At 37.5% G+C, this 21895-nt stretch overlaps 1 protein-coding gene across 30 annotated transcripts in view; it reads left to right on the forward strand.

Annotated features, from left to right (window-relative positions):
- ATRNL1 (attractin like 1) overlaps nt 1–21895 on the forward strand; it is a 519713-nt gene that overhangs the window by 37545 nt on the left and 460273 nt on the right. The window contains exons 1-2 of one of the 30 annotated variants that reach the window (XM_083844132.1): nt 2496–4995; nt 5750–5814. The exons of 25 other annotated variants lie outside the window; for them this stretch is intronic. In XM_083844132.1, coding sequence (XP_083700258.1) covers nt 4963–4995; nt 5750–5814 — 98 coding nt within the window. In that variant the 5' untranslated portion in view covers nt 2496–4962. Of the gene's footprint in view, nt 1–2495; nt 4996–5749; nt 5815–16313; nt 16899–16967; nt 18973–19027; nt 19841–20017; nt 20053–21895 lie in introns of those variants that run through there. 4 more of the 30 variants (XM_083844120.1, XM_083844110.1, XM_083844116.1 and 1 more) reach the window with 4 other exon arrangements.

Consider the following 21895-nt stretch of genomic DNA (forward strand, 5'->3'; position numbering starts at 1 on the left):
AATATTAAGACAGCTGTGTTAGAAATGTTTTTGCAGATGTTTTCTAAAACCTTATGCTGATACAAGTATTAAATCTAGAACATCTATATTTAGAACTTTGTTTTTATTGGTATTTTCAATCGTGTAGCGCTCTGCAGGAATGATCTGTGAGCTAGTATGATACAGTTTTTCTAGAGCTTCATTTCCGAATTGCTTATAGTAGTGTATTTTTCAGGGAGTGGGGTGGGGAACTCAAGCCCTACGTGCATTCAAGGAAGTACTTAGCCCCAACACATCTCTGTTTTTCTTTGCATCTTGAATGAAGCACTAAGTAGCTGGTCACCAGAAGGGCCTTGAGGAAAAGACATTTTTTTTTTTTCCAGCTGTTTGACACATGGGAAACCTCAGGTTGTGTAATTGTATGAGGTTACCTGATGAACAAGTGACAGAACTGAAATGAAAGCTTGGGAGTTTATACAAGTTTTTTTTTTTGTAATCGTTTCCCAGTCCTCATTCTAGGAAAAGTGAATTGTTTTCTAATAGCACAGTACTTTGCTGCAGGTACGCAACGTGGAGTGCTTTGTTTTCTTGGAGGCCTTTACTGTTGAACATTGTCAGATGTAGGAGATGATGTGAAGCTTCTCATTCAGGTATAGATCCACAGCCAAGAAGTTTTGTTAACAGTATTTTTTGACTGACTGTTCCAAAAGGATACCCGATGCCTTTCAGTGCCTGGGCCCGGGCCTCTGTTGGTGCCAGGATAAATGCTGGTGTGGCCTAGAGGTTGGTGAAAATAAGTGAGAGAATTGACCTTGAAAGGTGTTCTCCAGTCAGATGAACCAGGATATCAAATCTGGGCTGAATTTCTGGTTGGTCTGTCCTCTATTTTTTTTCTTTTAAATTATTTTTTTGTGTCTGTGTGTGTGGAGGGACAAGCAAGCCACAGTTTAATGTCTTAATGTAACAGTTCGCAAAGCCGTTCATTACCAGGATAACTGCTGAGTTTATTTTCAGTTTTATCTGCATCATTAAGGTGCACTTACTGCTTTTGGGGTTCGTACATGTTCAGAAGTCTGTTCAGGAACATAAAATCTCTGCCGTGATGGGCAGCTGAAAGGAAGCAGAATATTCCTTTGAAGTTAGACTGAGGCTTTCTGGTGTTGATTGGCTGCATTGTAAAGTAGCACTTGGGCTTTGAAAGCAGAACCGGTGTACATTAGATTGCTTCAGAATGATGGAGGCTTGCAGTGTTTTACTGATTTTTTTTTTTCCCTGTTTTTGATAATTTTAAGGTCACACACAGTAAGGATTTTTTTTTTAAAAAAAAAAGGAAAAAAAAGAAAAACACATTTATTTTTAATTGTAGTTAAAACTCTTGCCTCCTAAGGATGGTTCCTTCTTGTAGAGAGTCTAATGCAGTTCTCTCATACATCATTTGTTGTTCACAGTCACCTTATTTTTTTTTATCATCCTGATAAATTTAACTGTTTTAATTTCCATCTACTAATGAAGACCAAAGCAGATGCAGGGCCAAATTAATCATATTCCTTATCTTTAAATACAATTTAAAATTTAGTCTGTTTTTCTATGAAGAAGGAAGCATGGTGCAATGAGTGATATTCTGACTTCTGTTGTAACTTTCCAATCTACACATTTCATTCTTGTCTTTGTGCAATTCACTGGGTATGGAGGTAAATTACTGTGCTCAAGACTGGGAGAATGACAAATCTAACATACGCGAAGCTTGGCAAGTATGAGCATGGCGGTGCAACATCTTGAGTGAAAGAAATATTCTCTGTTGTTCTCACAGTTAGGCTGTTGCAGGCTTAGACATCAGTGTATCATATCACTTAGTCTGGTTGGTGCTACTTGAAGGCATACTTCTTTAAATAAAAGAACGCTATTTTATGAAGAAAATTCTTGACTATCCTATGTTTTAAAAAAATGTACAAATTAATGAGGAAAAAGCAACTTTTTTTTCCACCTCCCTGTTCTTAATTGCACTGGACTTTCTCAGTATGTATTTGAATCTTTTAATTTCTCAGATTATTTTTGTTTGCTTGTTTTCAATGGACCAGAAGTATTTGGGGGGTTGTCAATCTATAAGATACCATGCTATGCAAGTTCATCTTCAATATATTGTGTATTTATGAAGTATACATAAATAGTGAGATGTACAGTTGCTTCAATGACCAGATGGCTTTATTTTCTGATTGTGAGAGGTTGTTCTTAAGAACAGCTGATCATCATTGTTGGTTGTCTGTTTTTTGCTTATTGCATTTCTCTTGGAAGGATACATGTGCCTTGTAGTTACAAAAACCTCCTTGTCCTAAAGGTCTTGTCATTGCTTCTGTAGGAAAGTGGAAAATGGAAATGGAAAATTCTGTTTAAAAATTTGGGTGGAGATGCCTGGGAGCCTGCAAACCATGGCTCTGACGTGAATCATGGAACTGCGGCTAGTAAGTTTGTGTATGAGAAAAGATTGCATGCTGTGGTCAGTAAGTATGAGCATGATGAGTTTGTTTGTGCCTATGCTCAACAATATTAGGCCAGTAATGTTGTTTGAGGCATTTCCATACTACATGTCGATGGTAACTTGAGTTACAGGCTGCATTAACTCTGGCCTGGTCGCTGCTGTGAACCCTTAGGGTTAGATTTTCTTAACGGGTATGGGAGTTTGGGAGAACATTACTGTGGTTTTAGACTACCAGAAGGTTTATTTTATTTTTTTGGCTGTTGAATTTTACTCAGTCCTTACTTAGGGACTTGTGTAGGTTGCAAATGTGTGTACCTAGGTTACACACTCAGGTAGGAAACGTAATATTGCATATCCACGTGGATACATTTGATGTTTGTATATCAGAAGTACTGTATATTTTCTCATCTAATTAGACATGTTGGAGTTGTGAGCTTTTTTTTTTTTGGGGGGGGGGGCGTGCTGGGGAAGAGAGACTTCTTCAGAAAGCAGCTTTCTAGAAATTTCATGTTTAATGAACCCAGTTCCAAGGTGCCATCTACTTACTGAAGTATTTGCTTCAGGCGGGTGAATGTGAGATAAACTTTCTCTAAAGAGGTCACTCCATGTGAAGTATAGGAGTGTTGTAGGAAAAAGGTGAAATGTGAACGTGTCCACAAATAGGATTTGGGGCATCATTCAGGATGGGACAGGTTTCTTGGTTTTGGGGTCTGACCAACTTTCATGAAGGTATACGCCATCAGAAGGCATTCCTGGGTGTAGCTGTAGGACTACAATTTAAACACAGCTTATGGCTTAATAACTGTGATATAACAAGGAATAATATGACTGTTCATATTGCACTTGCAGTTAGATTGCTGGCCTGATTCTCAGTTGCTATACTCATATGATGGTGTAATTAATCTCTTTGGGGTTTATTTGTCACTTAATTTGAAGGTAAATTTAAGGAAGCTCGTGTAATGGAATTGAGGTTCAGACTCTTAAAATTTATTATTTTTTATTTTGTATATGACAACAATGCATCTTTCATTTGCAGGTGTTGAAATGTGTGCTGTCCTACAATTATTTTGTGTACATAAAATGTGTACTCTTATACTAATGCATCACTTTGTTACATTATAGAATATTGAGTTATTAAATAAAAGGCAGCAAGCACAATAGGTATACTACAGCAAAATGAAGAAAAGGTGAATTTCACAATAAAAGAATGTCAGGATAATAGTAGGGAAGGCTGACGTTGACAGTCTGTCTGTGATACTCTGTGCAATATGCTTTTCAAGTTTGCATGGCTGGATACAGTCAATCCTTTCTAGAAGGATTTTAAAATAATATAAATAAGAGGCAAGGCAGTGAAATCTTCCTTTCATCTAAAGGACTGTTGAGGTCTGTATTTATCTTCCTGGTAGTTTTAGAACCAAGCTATTAAGGTGTTTTCCCATGCTGAGAATACCTTTATTTTATAAACAGTCCTCTTAGATGTGATTTAATCACATTGATGTTGCGCACAGAAAGGAAGTTAGTAATTAAAATCTTTGCTTTTCGGTTTGTGGTTCCAAATATTTTTCTTGAATGTGAGATGTCCAAAGGAACACTGTCTGTGATTTATGTATGTGAAGAAAGGGAAATGCTATCTTCTGTTCAACTAGCATTCTCTATCCTCTCTTAAAATATTTTTAGTTTATGCTTGTCAGTAGCTTCTTTAGGAAAATAAGAACAGTTGCTATGATGAGCTCTCTGGGAGCATTACTCTGTGTAGATGCAGAAGAGAAATGAGAATCCTACCCTTGAAAAACAAAACAACAAGCAGACCACAGCACCTGACCATTATTTTGGATTCTTTAGAATTTATGCTAAAAAGCACAGAAGGAAAAACACTGAAGATGAATATTATCATTTGGTGCAGGGTTATATGCTGGGAGGCAGGGAGATTTGAAATCTTTCTTCTTATTATTATTTTATGGCTGGTATGAAATATGAATACTTGATTCTATATCCATTTATGTTGCTTCCTCAAACTGAGGCAATTTTTTTTTTAATTTCTCTTCTATTAATTCTTCTTGTGAATATATGCTAAATATCTTCTTGTTTTTTTCTTTTTTTTTCTTTTTTTTTTTTTTTTCCCTCCTGAGACAATTCTTATTTTCAAGTAGCTTTCCACATAGCTTTTCCTGTTTGTTTGGGGATCTACACAAACTACTACAGACTGCTGGTTAGTAATATATTATAATCGAAATTTTCAAGGTGGGGCCTGGAGTAGTGTGGAATTGTGGAGGAAATAAAGTAAAATGTTAATCAAATTGATTTTGGAAATCTTTGAAAGAAGTACTTGGGGATCATCCCTCATCATTTATAATGATTTCATTTCTAATGAAGAGTGCTTTAACGATTTTCTTACTGGCTTTACAATAAAATATATGTCATTTTCTTTTTGGAGCTGCAAGTCTTGTGCCTCTCTGTGAGTGATGCTGGAGCATGCTCCTTTGGATGCACACTGACAACTATGAAACATGGCAAGGAAGGCCGGATTTTCCTGGAGAACGGTGGGGAATGTACTGAATGTACTATCAAGTGTATTAAATTTCCAGGTCAAGTTCTAATGCAATTGTAATTTTGCAAGGAAACAGTCTGCAAAACTTGCTGAAGCTGTTGGTATTTCTAGGTCTTTAACTTGTCATATTTGTCCTCCATGTGGGTTCTGATGTCCTTTGCTGTTGGTAGAGGAAATATGTCATTGAGGTTAAAATATTATATTATCTGGGCTGTAGTTCTCTTGGATAAGTTTAAGTTCCATGTCCTTCAACTTTCCATAAGCTGTCAAAAGTTTGTTACTTTCTGGTCTTTCTTGCTACAAGTGCCTATTATATTCGTGAAGCTTTATGGAACAACTAAGACTAAAGAAAATATGACGGGTGGTCATCTTGAAAAATAAATCAGAGGCGCTTACATTCGATAACAACACATTGCTGTAGAAATAATCAAATTCAATCTTAGCATTTTCCTAAATTTATTGGTTGCTATGCCTCTCTAAATAGCATATTTCTATGTGTGAGATAGATAGATGGGTAGAGAGATAAATAGATGTATAAATAAAATAAGCTTTTTATATACTCTTCAGGAAAACTTGGGTGCCAGTTGTCTTCATTGCCCAGAATTTTAGAACTTTCTGTGGAACTCTCATATCTTCTGCATAGAAGATATTCATCTACTGTTGCATGAACTGGAATTTGTATAAACCAACTTCCATGCCAAAATGTGCAGCATTTTAAAGCTTTTTCTTTTCCTTCTGCTATTTAGGTGCACACAGTTTATAGAGGTCTTCTAGAACAGACTTTTTTGGGGTTTTTCATCAGCAGTGCATGGTAATTTCATCAAAATATTATGTTTTAAGTAATGACTGAACTATCATAGTAAGTTTGAGATAAAGTTAATGACAAATTATTCAGCAAAATATTTGTTAGTAGAAGAAAAAAGGAGGATTTCTGTGTTTTTTTTTTTTATGGATAATTCTCTGGTTATCATCAAGGTTCTGTTATGTTCAATTTCTGTTTTTTTTTTTTCTTTTCTAGATGAATGTGTTGCAGTTGTCTGAAACTGCTGAAAAGTTATTATGTCAAAGCAGGGAATAAGTAGGTAGCTTAGACATACTCAGGAGGGAGCAGGGCAGCAGGGAGTTATAAGTTACCAAAAAACGTGATCGACATTGAGAATGAAAATTAAATATTAGAAATGTCAACTTTGAGTGAACATAAATGTTGAGGTTTCTTTATTACCTCTATTGTGGTACAGCTTTCCTAGCATGCTATTGGGCCTGACATTAGGAGTCACAACTAGCAATTAATATTTTATTGTTTGTGGGATAAATGAAAATTATTCAGTCCTGTTCATATGTTAATTGATAGTTGTCATCTGTTATTTAAATGTAAGCATTTAGAATTGCCAGATGCTTTTGCTTCAACTTGTGAGTTTTTATTTCAATATGAAACTTTACCATGATGCCTAGTTTCTGAAGTCTTTGATCTATTTTTTTTTTTTTCCTTTAAAGTGCTTTAGCTTTCTAATGACTTGTCTGCCTTCTCAACATTCTGGTAAATTGGGATTAATTAAGAAGGTGGGCAAACTGGGATTAATTAAAAAGACTTGTCTGTAGAGCAGCTGGGATTTGTGTGATTTTAAAGGTGAAGGCTTGCATATAAAAGCAAAATAATTCTGCAACTGTTAGATTTCTATATATGTGCGAGTGTCTTTTGCATATCTTTGTGTGCACATATAAATATACTTGAGAACAGGATTTTCTGGAGCCTGGCAGGCAGGTTGCAGTGCCGCTGGCCCTTTGGCTGGCAGCAGCTACGTGAGCGCCTTTGCTTAGCAGGGCCACCACAGGAATCTCTGTGCTGCGGAGTGTAAGCGGGGAGGAGGAGGATGACCTTCATCTCCCTGTGTGCTCATACTCGAAAATAACATCACTGCCACTGCGTTTGAGCTGTGTTCCCAGGTTGCCCAAGGTTTCAGGAGAGTTGGGCAGGTAGATTCACCTGTCGGGACAGATGTGACAGCCAGCTTCGTGCAGCCGAGCGTGTCCTGTTCGGAGAGCAATTGGAGAGTTGCTGGGAGGCAGAAGAGGTAGCTGTTATGAATTGTTGTCCTCAGGACTGGACAGCAAGATGAGGAGTTTGAAGTTACTGTGTGGGCTTGAATATCATTGATGTTCCATTTCAGGTTACAAGCTGCTCCCTTCTTTCTGTCCCCCCAGATTCCAGCCTGGTGTTACTGGCTGGTGGCTGACATTTCTGGCTGTTGGCATCTGTGCCGAGCGTTCATTCTGTTTCGTTCCTCCCACACCCATGGCAGGATTTCTGCTCTGCTCCATGTTCCCTCTTCTAGGGGCAAAGGCATCAGTTGTTTGCAGGGACCTAACAGCTGTGTGAGAGCATTATATTTATTTCTGGCTTTTTAGTCACTGAACTAAAATGAAGACTTTGATACCTGTAAGTGGCAAACACAATTCCCCGTTGTTAGTTGTTATGTACTTAAAAACGAACAAACAAAACTCCACCAAACCCTGCAGAAAAAATGAGATTTGAGCAGATATTGCTTTGATATAGACTTTGAATGTATGATTTAAATAAAATAAACTTCAGTAAACTCTTTTTCATCTGCCGTACTTAAACTCTGTGGAGTGAAATGGTAGCATTTGGTAACTAAATAACCCATAAACATGTTCAGATGTTCTTCTTGAAACTCACTTTGACTTTCTGAATGTAGACCATTAGTCTAAGTTTGTTCTTACTATCTACTTGATGCATGCCTCATTTTGTGTTCATATAGTCTCTTAGCCAAAAGAGCTGCTCTCTCTCCATTTGCTTTTCCTTTTGTCCTCTTCGTATGCACTGAATGTCATATTTTTTCCTTGGACTTCATTACACTAGGATAAACAAGTGTCTTCTTACCAGGCTCTTATTTCTTCTGGTTACTCAAATAGTGTTCTCTGCTCATGTTCCAATTTAATCTTTCCCAGTGTGTTTCCTGTGCCTTAATATTATTAACTGCCTGATCTCTTTTGGAAATCCCATGTTGTAGGATCATTTCTCTCTTTTCTGGCTGTATACCATTGGTGGCATGTAGTCATTCTGCAGCTGTTTTAATTCTCTTCTTTCTTCTCCAGTGGGCTAGTTGAAACTATTCCCGTCACTTCCAAGTACGTGATTTTACTGACTATTGCTAAATTTCATCTCCTCTCAGTTAGTCAAGAATCAGTATCACCTAGTTCTTTGCATAGGATGTATTTATTTCTAACAGTATGAACAAGTTCATGTCATCAATAAATTTCACTAGCATGCCTGTGCTGTTATTGGTAAGTCTCTTTTTAAGATCAGTTTTTGACTGCCTGTACGGTCCTATGTAATTCCCCATACAGGCTGAGTTTTTTGCTTATGGCTGATCTGTTGATCCCATTTTTATCCATCTCCTTACTTGCATTGTGGTTTTTGTATTAATTTGGTCTCCAGGTTTAACTAATTGTACAGCTTATTGGCGTCTTGATATAATGGTAGTCATTTTTGTTAAAGTTGTTTTATCGAAGATGAAGTGTGTGATGTTAATAAATTCATGTTGCATTTTATTCTACTTTCTCCTCACATTCATATTTTTAGATTAAACTATGAATATGGAATAATGAGAAGCTAGAGTAATAGCTTCTATTAATTCTGGGAAATTCCTTCCCATTTTGCATTAAATTTAGGTGCAATACTTGCTAGAATATGACAAATGGTATAATTTAATATATTTAATAGAGTGCCTACTGCATAACTTGCAAGTTAATGTCTTGGATCTTTTGTTTCCCAGTGTTCTGGTGTAGATTCTTATCTCTGGTCTGGTAGGACAATCAGTTATTTGAATTTTGTTACTACTTAAGTTGTGATATTCTCCAATTCCATATACTTATTTCCTGAGCTTTTGCGTGATAAACATTCATTTTGTTTTGTGGTATCTTTAATTTCTGTGATTATAATCATAGCATCTCAGTTTACCTTTTAAGATGGAATTCAAAGTCTTGCTTAGAGTTCTTGCCTTAGATATGATGATTTTAGCCTCACTTGGAATTCGGGCAGTATTGTAATTCTAGCTTGAACTTCCGCCTCACAAGGCAATTTTTCCTGTTAGCGATAAGGTAAGTAGCATCAGAGTCAGTTCCATTGCTCCATGAATTTTAATTAATTAAAATGAAAAATTATTTATGCTGAATACTACCAGAAGTACACACATTCATGGTGCTACCCTGTTTAAGTCAGTTACCTTAATTATTAATTAGGTCAATGAAATGAAATTCTTCATCGGATGCTATGAAGTGAACAAATACTAGCTGTCACTGAGAGAGCAAGTTCTAACTGTCACTAGCAAAGAAATAATATCTATATATAAAAGGTTTATGATCCCAAGGATTGTATTTTGCAAAGTAGTTTGGGAAATTGAATGATTTTTGTGCATATCTAGTTATTAAAGGTAACAATTTAATCAGTGTATTTGACTAACCAGCTGGAGTGTTAGTGAGTATGTACAGCTGCTCTGTTTTTAATCTATTATATCCATATGGATACTCAAATTGTTACTGGTACATTATGCACGTATATAACATTCTTTCATCTTCTCTATTCTTTTTCCACACACATGAAAAGTAGTCACTGATGGAAAATTTAAATGGAAATATCTAAGAATTAAGGATGATGCATGCTGGCTTAAAAAGTGCTAATTAGTTACACTTGGTACTTAAAAAGTAATTATGCAATTTGCCCAATATGAAAAGCTTTGGTGCCATTATATGCTCCAGTAATGGCTCAATCGTTAAGTACTTACACTAAATCAGAGGTAATAGATGTGTATCTGGTTGATATGTTGTCAAAATAAGTATTTTTACTGGATTTCTGTTGTGGAAGAGAGGTTTATAATGAATTATATGATTTTTTTCTGAATCCTGGCCTGAGGAACACTAATGTTTGTACAGGGAGAGGTATTAAAGTGTAGGCATTTGAGTCCAACGATCCTGTTTACAAATAACTCAATTTTCATTAACATTAGCTTCCCCAAAATATGTGGAAAAAACAGTTGACTAATCTGCCCATACTTTGCTCTTAGATAGTAAATTATACAGTTTTTCAAGTAAGGTTCTTTCGTGTTTATTCACAAATCATTTAAGATAATGATAGTAATAAAAAAAGCCAGTCTGCTCTGTAATCCAAAGAAAATGGAAGATTTTATGTCAGTATATATCTGAAATACAAACTAACTTATCACTTCTTTATGTGTCTCTGTTGGTTTATATTTCAATCTCCATTTCATATCAAAAGCAAAATTTTACAGCTTATTACTACAGAAACAAGCATGGGTAGAGATTCTAAGAAGAAAATAAATCAGCTTTGGAGCATTTTTGAAATTTGCTGTTGATGAGTTTTACATGCTCATTAACTGTGACACTAAGATCAGTGGCTTACAGGAATTTTAAAGGGAACGGAAACATCTAACAAGAAAAAATTGGCAGAAATAGCAGATAAGCCCGATACAAAGACTTTTTTTTTTTTTTAACTCATTTGTGAGATGGAATACACTGTGTGGCAATGAGAGCAGTGCAGCTTTGTGGATGATGGCTTTTGTGGGTCTGGCTTACTAGCAATGCCATGATGAGTCCTAAGATGTGTTTTAAAGTGGAAAATACCTGAGCAATATGGAGAACTGGGAAGTCAGTGCAATGCTGAGCATCCACTGGGAAATTGAAACTGAGCCTTGACATCTTTCTGAATAGAGGGCTATCTGAAAACTTCAGTTTATTATCTTCAAATCTCTGACTTGAGAAAGTAACCTTTATGATCAGTTTCATGAAATATTAGCAGGAAAGTCTGTTCTGAGATGAGAGAGCTAGGCTGACCTGCTTCCTTTAATAAGCAGAGGGACTTCTCTTTCTGGATATTTGGGGGGCCTATTTGCCTGATTATATGACATTATTTTCCCTTGCATTAATCCCCACTTACAATTCCAGTGACATTTAGAGAATGTACACTAGTCTTACTGAATATTGCCACCTTAACTTGGAATTAACAGCTCCTGCAAACCTTGCAGCCTAGTTGTGATCTGTGACATATTCTGAGTGTAAGAACAGCCCCAAACAGGTCATAACTGAAGAGCTTTGTAGCCTTGTTTTATAACTAGCCACTTTTTTTTTTTTTTTTTCCCTAAGTGGCTTTTTTCATGGTATAAATCTCCATCTGAAATACGTTTTTCAAGCTTCTGTGAAAGCATTGCCCTGAGACATCATTTCAGAAGCATCTGTTTGTACAACGAGATAGTCTATGGAGTGCTAGGGCCCAGCATAAGAACTGTTTTATGTTACTTAATGTGATTGTGTGGTTCCATGTCTGTTACATCCTTTGAGTTGCTTTCCTGAATAATAAATCTACTAAGGAAGTGGTGGTAGTTGGAAATGCAAGTGCAGTTTTGTTAATAGCAAGCCAGATCCAAACATGACTTCAGCCATGTTGTGGTGGTGGGTAAAGGATGCCTTGTTGGCGTCTCTGTTTTGTCTAATGGGAATTTAATTTTGTGCCCTAAAAACAAATGAACAAACAAACAAAACCAAACAACACAGCCAACTCAACCGATCTGCTGTTTCAGTGCATTCAGTACAGGATTTAGTGGGAATAGCTGTAAAATTTGCTTTCAAATCAGACTCAAAACTTCATCTTCTGCATGACTTCTCCCATTGGGACAGTACAGATGTTTGCATCTTGCTGACTTTACCATGAAGAAATGGACCATCATCTTATACTTTAGTCATCAGTGTTTGTTACTGGGGAAACCTGTAATGCAAATGGGAGGCTTCAGAAGCATTAACTCATGGGGACTGGAAAAAGACCAAGGGTCGGGATTCCGGAGTTAACAGATGGCCAGTGAGCCTTTGCTAAAATCAGCATAGATTTATGGTAAGCTTTCTCCAATCTTTCTATTGTTTCACTCATCTGTGACAGTTGCATACTTCAAACATAGGTGTTACTATAGCAAATGCATATTAAGGCATTGTCTGTTCTTTTCATGGAGTTTTACAAATGGGCCATACCTTTTGTTAGGCAACTGTTTGTAAAATCCTTGATTTGACATCTTTTCCAAATTTGTCTTTTAACCATACTCCAGAGGTAGTTATTCTGTCTGGCTATTTTGTGTTTAAATTAAGTAATTTCACATCTTTTAGACCAGAGAACTGACTGGTTCAGCCAAATTCACAGAAAAGGGAGAAGGAAAAATCTGCTCTTCCTTCATTTCTATCAAGTATTCACACTCGTGAGCATTTCAGGGATACAGACTGCTCTGTGTTGCGAGCTGCTCATTCTTCTTTTTGATCTGGAGACTTGAGTTAGTACCTGACTCCAACAAATCAGATTTATCAGTTTCTCCAGTTGAGGTTATCTGGTTTTCTGGAATCTTAAAATTGACACTCACTGACTGGTCATAAATAACTTTTTTTTTTTTTTTTTGGCAAAGTTCTCTCTTTTCAAAATGAGAAAAAAAAATGGTGCTTGGAACTTTTGCAGATCTACAGCTGGGACTTCTTGATGATGAGCTAAATTATGCCATCCATCCTTTATTAGTCTGACTTTTCAGGATTGTGAGTGTTGTAGTCCACTGTTCTTATTTCAGTTCTGAATGATCTCTGAAGATTTCTTTGAATTCACCATCATGATTGATTTCTTTTTTTTTTTTCCCTTTCTTTTTGTTCTCTGTTGAATCGTGTCTGACAGCTGAGTTGTTGCAATGCTTTAGGATGTTCATATCAGTGCTGAGCATCTAAAAATCTTTCCAAAACTCTAAGATACAGAAGCAGCAGACTTAGAAGTCATGTAAAAACTTTTAAGATCACTGCGTGGAAGAGGACCCAATTCAAGTTTATTCATAAGAGACGTGGCTCTGCGTTCTGCTTTTATCCATCACCAGGGGCTATTTAAAACTTGTGCTCTTTTTATGCAGGCATTTGTGCAAGGTAACCTGTGACCTAACGTGTGTAGCCACCCCAAGTTCTAATGGATAGCAGGTGGTGATTCAGAGCTTCCTTATGACTTATTCATAAATCCCAACAGTCACTTGTGCCAACATATTAAATGCATTACCAAAGGGGGCTCTTTCTGATTTTGAAGCAGGCAGATGTTATTAACCTCATTTGGGATGTTGCCTTATCTAGTATATAGAGGAAATGCATGTATCTTTTATGCGGACTAAGCTGCAGTTTGGTGCTGAGGAAATCCAGACTCCTACAGGTAAATAGCACAGATCCATATGGCTGTGGGTAGCATATAAAAAAAAAAAAAGCTGGATAAATTGAAGAATATGGGAAAATACTGGTCTATTCAATCAATAATATGTGTTTACATCCTATGAGTTCTTACTTATCAACGTGTTTTTCCCTCCATTATATATTGGCTACTCAGTGGCTTAAATCTACTTCTGAAGGTCAGTATGTTTTGTCTTAAATATCTTTATTTGCAATTTAGCCACGTACTTAATTACAAGACATTGGCCTAACATCCTTCGGTTTTCTCAGTTACCGCCTAAACCTAAAGAATCCCTCTTCCATCATTTGGCATGTGCAGAGTTTCTTATGTGTAATAAGAAGAGTAATCGGAACTGTAGCTCAAAAGCACTAGGAGCCTTTCAACAAGTTTCTGAAGACAAGCTTTGCTAGCCTTGCCTTTAGAAGCCAAGGCTGTATGCCTGCAAACCCATGCCAGATGTAACGTGCTCAGGAATGGCTGTTTCAGTGGTTGAAGTGTGTTTTGTGGTTTAGGTTTGTCCAAAAGAAACCCAGTTTGTGTTGCAGGATTGCTCTGGAGCTAAGGTGTATGTGGTGAGAAAAGGAGGGTAAGATTCACCTCAAAAGTGTGTTCTTGGTTTGAATTTGAACGCTGATGTAGATGAATGAATCGCATGAATTAAACTGCTATTCCTGAACTCAGCTAACAGGTTTCCACTCTTTCCAACTCTGAACAAACAGATTTTTGTTTAGAGAAGTTTGAGTTTTTTATTTACGCTTGTTTATTTTAAAAAGCAAATAAGTATGGTGACTTGACTAAATACAATTCTAACGTGGGATTTTATTATGTGAAGCTGTGTACATTCTGCTATGAATTCTTTTTTGTGTCACTAGTATATGATCAAAAAATATTTGCATCACCTTTGTAACAACTAGGAACTCCTGTAGCTTTATACCAAAATAACTGAGAGAAGGACTAGGTCCATTGTTAGTCAAATTTCTAGGTCTCTTCAATTTTCACAATGATGTGGGGTATGTATCTAAATTCAAGAAGAACCAGTAAATACTTCCGTAAGGCTCACTCACCAACTGAAAGCTTTTTAAAGCAGCCTTGTCAGTTTAAATTTCCTGAAAGTATCATATGTAAAATGATATACATGTGCTGTATAATCTTATCCTCAGTAAATGGATTTGCAGCCTAAGAATTTCTGTGAATCAGAACACTTGGATCCTCAGGCTGATTCAAGAAAAAGCATTTTAAAATGTAAAGGGATTAAAAACTTGTATTCCCAGTGACTTTATAAGCAAAGATTTAACTTATTTTCCAACTAAATGCAAAAGCTGACATTAGGCTGGCAATTCCCACAATCCAGGCTGAAGAAGCCGTCTCGGTCTTGTGTATAGAGATCATTTTTAGACTTGGTGCTTAGAGGCAGCTGTTTTATTAAGCTACTTATCTGGGGGTAGAAAACAAGGCAAGAACGTAGCCTGGCATCAGGGTGCCCACCAGCAGCCCACCCAGCCTGCGGCTGGCCTCCCTCTTTGACGGAGGAGCTAGGGAGAGGGGCATCTGCTGCGTTTGGGGTTGGAAGGCGCAGGGAGGTGCAGCCAAGTGACCTCTTGAAGTGGTGCTTTCGTCGGCCTCTGCTGCTGGGAGAGCTGTGTGCAGGCTGGGACCTGTCCGGCTCCTGGGTCAGGGGAGCAGAATGAAGGTGTGGGTGTTGGGAGCAGTGGGCAACGTTGAGAAAATGCAGAGCAAAAAGAAACTCTACAAAGTATGTAGGTGTTTTTTTTGTTGTTGTTGTTTGTTTTTAAACAAAACCAAACCCATGAACAATCATTTATTTACGCAATCTACTTTATTGGCCTTAATTTGTGGAGTCACTGAAACTTCCTGAACTACCACATTTTGATGAACACTTCTTTTCTTTGATTTCTTCCCTTGAAATGTTGCTTATTAAAGTAGCTATATTTTTAAAGCCCAAGTGTTAAACTTTTGTTTCTTAAAGCGATGAATAAAACATCAGCTTCTTAATTGTATATTTTGAAATGCCTTAAAATATGTAGTCTTGGAGTGATTTTCCTCTCCTTGGAATTTTCTGTGGCTTTATTTACCTGTTTTTGTATTAACTAAGAATATGCATCCATAGAACTCAAAACTCCAATACAACAAAACACAATAAAAGCTTGTTTTGAGGATGAGTCGACAAGCCCTCTGGCTCTCTCTAAGCAGATAACACTTCAGCTTCCTTACTGAAGAGCCAGGTTGAGTTTTGCTAAAGCAGTAACATGTTCCAGTTTCATGGCCTAGCAGCGCTGTGCACGGCGCTGGCCTTGGAGAGTTGCGGTCACGAATGACTGAAGCTCAGCTGAATGATTTAAGTGCACCTTCTGGTGAGTAATCAGTGAAAAAAGGCTCATGGTGACTGAGGCGCATGTTTAGAAATGTATGCAGAAAAAAGATTTGATGTACTTTGTACAGGACAATTTATTTTGTTTTCTTTTTGTCCTTTTTGTTCAAGAACAGCTCACATCTCTTGTTATTTTTACTCATTGCTGGACAGACCCTTATGCTAGATAAGATCTAACCAAAGAGTACCAATACCAAGAACCTTTTGTCAGAAATCAAGGCTCAGCTGGGCTATGAGGGGATGCAGCATTTAATCCTGGAACAGCACTGAATGGTGTTATGTCCGTAGCTCCACTTCCACCTGCTTTGATTACCAAAGCAACGTTTTGGTAAGAACTTGGCTTGGAAACTGAGTCATATGGTGAAAGAAGACTGTGCTGTGTTAGAGATTGCAAACGTTTTGGAAAGTTTAAGGTCAGCTGAAAGCTTAAGGAAAGTTGAATTTTCTGTGATTTGACTCGTTGTTATTAATGTACTAAGTTTGTGTGAATTTATCCTTGGAATGATTTTCTCTAAAAGAGAAATTATTTTTGGATTGATAAACACGGAATCAATTTTGCATCTGTATTAGCTGATCAATTGCAACTTATAAGTCTTGAGTTATTTGAAATGCCAGCATAAACAGCAAATTTTAGCCCCTAAACTGAGGGGCAAATAAAAGCATTCTTCTTATTATTATTTTTAATTGTGAGAGGTTTCTTTTGATCTGGATTCTAGATCATTTTTGAAATTCTGGATGAATATTGCTTTCAGATCACATTGATTTCACAGAACCTTTCCTTTCAAAGAATATTTGAGTTTTCTTTTGTTAAATAAGACCATTTTATTTTTTATTTTTATTTTTTCCTGAAAATTAGAAGGATAATTGTTTTTGTTAGCTTACCATATCTGCTCACTTAATTCTGCATGTAGCTAAACTTTCTGGAAAAAAAAAAATCAAAACAACATTTAAAAAATAATTTTACTCACCTCCTAATAAAAAATAAATTGTTAGAATCCAACTGTGGATGATATAGAGGTTGCTGTGTACATCAGTACAAGCCTGAGGAATGGAGGACTGGAAAGTTACTCAAGAAACATCCAGGGGAGCAGGTTAAGGTCGCATGGGCAGGGAAGTTGATTCTATTTAAATGTGATTGGTTTCAGTTGTCATCCTTGCTACACTAATAATCTTTTTTCAGCTAAGAACTTCCCTTCCAGATAGCTGTCTCTTTACACAAACCAGCGCATTTCTGTCTGAATTTGCTGTATGTTGCAGTTTGATTTGAAGCAATTGTTGCTGTTTGATGCGTCTTTCAAATGCCTCTTTTGTTGAAACTCCATCAGTGCCAGGAAACTTGCTCTGTGCTTTACTGTGAGATGACTTGTGTGTGCGGTGACCAGGGCAGTTTAGATTTGTTCTGATGCATTACACAAAACCACTAAATGACAGCTTAAATAGTTAAATGCTGACAGGCTGAGCTGATGGCATGTTTGTATGTTGGTGCATTAAATATCGGAAGTCTCTCTTCTGAATGATTCTGTTTCATTCTACAGAGGCCAGGACATAGCTTGCTGAGAGCTGGGGAAGCTTCTCCATCAGCACGAGCTGTGGTGGGATTGCTGCTGGTGCCTCTCCTTTGGTGTGCAATGCATGGAATCATGGATGGGGCAGAGCCAACCCATGCCTCTCGTTCTCCCTAATTTCAGCTGCACTGAAGCCATTCTCAGCTCTAGTGCATTTCACTACCTGAACCATGGCTTCTTCTCTAAGCCTTAGGGTCACTGCTTTTTTTTTTCCTTTTTTTTTTCTTTTTTTTCCTCTCCTGACCCTATTTCAGAGTGATCGCTTGCTTTCTTGTTCCTTTTCCGCTGCTTGTTCTCAGCAGCCTAATTTGCTGGCTTTGGACTTCAGCGCATGGCTTTGTTGGTTCCTGATGTTTTTTGGGCACTATGCTGCACAGCAGACGTACCTCTCTGTGGAAAGGCATAGTTCCTATTTATCCTGTCACCATGAAGAGTGGGCACTTGTTTGTAATCTGTTCTGCTTTGTGTTTGAACTGCGTGAGGAAAGATCAGCAGCAGCTCTGAGAGCTTCTCGTAGCAAAGTGAGATCGTCAGCCTCAGAGAGGGGAGCGGGTGCAGCCTGTTATCCAGGCATAATGGAAGAACTGCTGCTCTTGTGCGATAGACTTTCCATCGCCTCTCACTGGTAGGACAAGGCAGACTGGCTGTGTCCCCAGGTGCTGTGCCTGCTCCGTGTCTTTTCCGTTTCATAAGGGTGATGTGAACAGGCTCAGCAGAGCTCTGGTCCCACAGGGGAGGTGTCCTGCCTCTTGTACTCTGCTGAAAGGCAAGCGGGTCATTCCAGGCAGCGTTCTCCTACCTGGGTTCTGCTTTTGTGGGAGGCTGGGCAGCCGCGGCTGTGTTAGTGCGTGACAAATCCCCTTACGTCCTCTCGCCTAGCTCCAGGTATGTCTTCTGAGCTGTACTGATCGCTGCCATCCTAAGCTAGGGCACAAAGGGTTTGGAAATCCCAGCAGGATGTTTTTCTAATATTTTTGTTCAGTGAATTGGCAATTTCCTTTTCAAGACAGGATTTGAAGAGACCAAATTTTCTGTTGTAGTTTATCTGCTTGGCAGAAAGAAATTCTAAAAGAGAATTTTCTGATTCAATGATCCTGTGGTGAATAAACCTATGGGGTGTTATACTAAAGAACTTTAGAGATTTTTTTTTGTCATTGTGCTAATATAGTACCTCGTTTAAGCCCTAAACCAGGATCAGACTCTGTGTAGGACAACATGCGGTCCCAGTAGATTTTTTTCCCCATTACAATGACAGGGGTACACAGACATGGATCAGGTTGTAGGATAGAACCTGTTCATTTCCCTGGGTGTGTCGCTTGCTGTAAGATTTGGAAAGTTCAGAGACTACCTTTCAGAGATTCCAGATAGTTTTGTGGTGTATATTAGCAATATTCCACTGTTTTGTGCTTCATTGAAGGGGAAGAAAAAAAAAAGAAGAGGAAAAAGTGAAATGATGCTATTTCTCTTTTAAATAGCACAATTATTTTTTGTTCTGTATTCTTCTGTGTTTCTGCAGACAGTAAAAGTGAAAACAATCCCTTTTCCCAAAGCCCAAACAAAGTTACTCTGAATCTATGCAACAATGACTAGGACTTTAATTTCAGAAGGTGTAGGTTGGAAGCTGGCAGGGTATTTCAGACACCAGCTCTGGAGCTCCTTTTAGCCAGACCTGTGAGGAGAACAGTTACGTCTGACCTGACTTTATTTTTTGATGGACCTTTGTGCATTAAAGGACAAAGCGGAAGGAAAACCATCGTGAGTTAGAATCCATACTTGTGATAAATTAGCTTCTCTAGTGTTTACATACATTTTTTATGGGTAGGACTGCACAGCACACAGATGTCCTTGCCACAGAGATGTGCTCGTTCAGTGCCCAGCTTGCATCCAACCTGTGGGGAGCAGTCCCTCCCTCTTAACGAGTACGGGCTGTTTTTTCTGAAAGAGGCTTTTGGCTCTTAACGGTTCAAGATCTGGGTATCAGCTGTGTGGGAATTTGGGAACCAATCAGGTAGAATGTGGCAAAAATACGATAGCAACAAAAGAGTTGTCTTAGCAGCTGCACTGCCTGAGGTTTTGTTTGGGGACTGGGAGCCTCTTGTGAAGAAGAATGTGTGCTGATGGGAGGTGGAAGAGGGGAGGCATGGCTGGTGTTCGTGTAAAAAGAAAGTTGAAAACCAACTTCTATTCATTTGTCTTTTTTTCTTCTAGATTTTTATTCGTTACACTCTCAGAGAGGGGGAAATCAAAGTTTAATTGTGAAATGATCCCAAAAGCAGTGTGCAGTAATGCAGCTAGTGGGAGCTGGAGCTTGCAGCCTAGTAGAGGTATTCTCCTGCCAGGTGCACCCCGTCCTTGACAAATACACGATTGGATGGGTTGGCGTTAATTGGCCTAAATGACTGAAAGGAGAAGGCAGCTGCTTCCTGTTGAGAACAGGTGTTTATTAGAAACTTGTCTCATAGAGAAAATGAGAAATTTGGGAGTAGGTGACATGCTGGATTTAGAGCATTTGGTTGTTACCTCAGGAAGCTTAAGCTAAAACCCTGAACTAGGTCACAAAGGAAAATGGGATTGATAGTGATGTACAGTGAAAAACTGGAGCAGCGCCTTTCCTTTTTGCCAAGTATGTCAATATGCATTGTCTGTATGCTTTGTTTTGTGTCACACAACTTAAGGTATTTTATGAAGTTCAATGACAGAGAAAGCTGTATATTTCTTACAACACTTGTGTATGGCTCAGTTTATGCATGTGTGTATATATCTTTATGAAGTACATACAAATATATAGGAATGTTTGTGGGCTTCTCTGCATTCCATGGTAAATAAAAATAACAGGTAACTATCTTTTCATATTTCTAATCTTGCTATTAAATCAAAACCTGTAGACAGTCTTATTTTAATGTGGACACTGCTTAGGACTGAAATCTATTTTTTAGGTAGGAGTGATGAAATTAAAGACATTGTCAAAGGTATTTCTGTTATTTTGTTAATACACTTAACTTTGCCACTTTTAGAAATGGAAGTCTGCTTTGTAGGAAATAAAGGTGAAAGAAATGGCCCTACTAATTAAAGAAGCCTAAACTACTGTAACACTGACATTTTTAAAACACTAGGGTTAATGAAAGATAATACGTTACTTCTGGGTAATCTTACAAACTGGAACATTCAAGAGCTACTTGGGTACACACCTTTACTAAATGAAATGATAAAAATGTTGCGGTAGTTGGATAAAAGTAAGCAATTGCCATGTTGGTCTGGCAACCTGTTTTTTTCACTGATAATTTATTTCTTTCTTCTCTTGGTAATGTTTTGCTATTAAAATAACTCCTGCTTAGAATGGGCAATGTAAAATATTAGAGCAATGAGGAGTTCATCTTGCTTTCTGCAGATTCTTTGGTAGTACTTGCTTAGAATAGTAGCTATTTGGGTACACATGAGAATACTTTGGGGCTGCTGTTAATATTACACTGAACTGAGGCTGAGTAGTCACAATTTCAAATACTTCAAACCTCCTTTTTTTTTTTTTTTCCTCCCCCCTGAGAAAATATGTTAAAATGATGTGAAACTACAAGTCATTCTGTGAATCGGGTAGATTGTATGCCTCTTACTCAAGCAGGATTTTTATTTATTTATTTATTTTTTCAGCTTTTTGATTTCTTGAACTCTGTAGCATTTGCTATAATTAAATAAGCTGCAATACAGAGAAATAGATGATGCCTTAGTTTTATATCGAATGCCAATTTGATGTTCTATCAATTCTTAATTTTCAGCATAGTGGCAGGTGTATTTTTATAGCCAGAGTTTTGCATGACATCTGTGAACTAGTCTGGGCATTGCTGTTAGACGTTGTCTGTCTCATCCGACTATGATATTAAAATAGATGCAGAATATGTGTATTATTCAAGACAGGAGAGATGAAACTACATTTCTTGAAGTTTTTCCAGTTTTTTTCCAGGTCAGTGGAGGATATTGTGCTATTTGCAGTATATTTTAAAAGTCATTTAAAAGAATTTGATTTCAGAATTGGGATGAAGAGGACCAGGGCCACCTGGAAAATATTGGCAAGATTCAAGCTGTTAATTGGTGTAGCACTGCTGTAAAAGCATGCAGTTCACTCTTCAACTCTGTAGTTTGACTCAACCACATTCAGTTTTATAGAATCTTTCCATTAATATAAATCCATCTACATAAAACAGTATTTAGTAGTCTGGATTTTTTCTAGAAGGTAGTGGTTAGGTTGTTTTAATTCCTCAGAGAGATTTTTATTTTCTATCTGATTTAGGGTTAAACCTCCAGAAAATGGTGAGCCATATTTCAGTAAAATACCTGTATTTGGGTACCTGTGTTCTGCAATCAGGCTGTTATCTCTAAGAATATTCTTGTTCATCTTGTGGATACAGAATCAGGTCCTTTGAAGTCTTACTAAAATAAGAAAAATATCTATGGATATCTATATATTCATTAGAGGAGGAACAGCAGCATAACAAGAGATAGAGGTGGGGAGGAATTTTTCCTGAAGATAATCCAGGTAATTTGTTAGAAATCTGCATGGGATTTTCTTCTCATTGCACAATATGAATTTCACTATTTAAAAAAACAAAACAAAAGGCTAACAATCCACTGAAGGGCAATAATGCATTTAACGAGAGATTTCTGAGCTCTGGTCTATTTTTCCTTA

Source organism: Anser anser (assembly GCF_964211835.1).
Source record: "Anser anser genome assembly, chromosome: 7".
Taxonomy (NCBI): Eukaryota; Metazoa; Chordata; class Aves; order Anseriformes; family Anatidae; genus Anser; species Anser anser.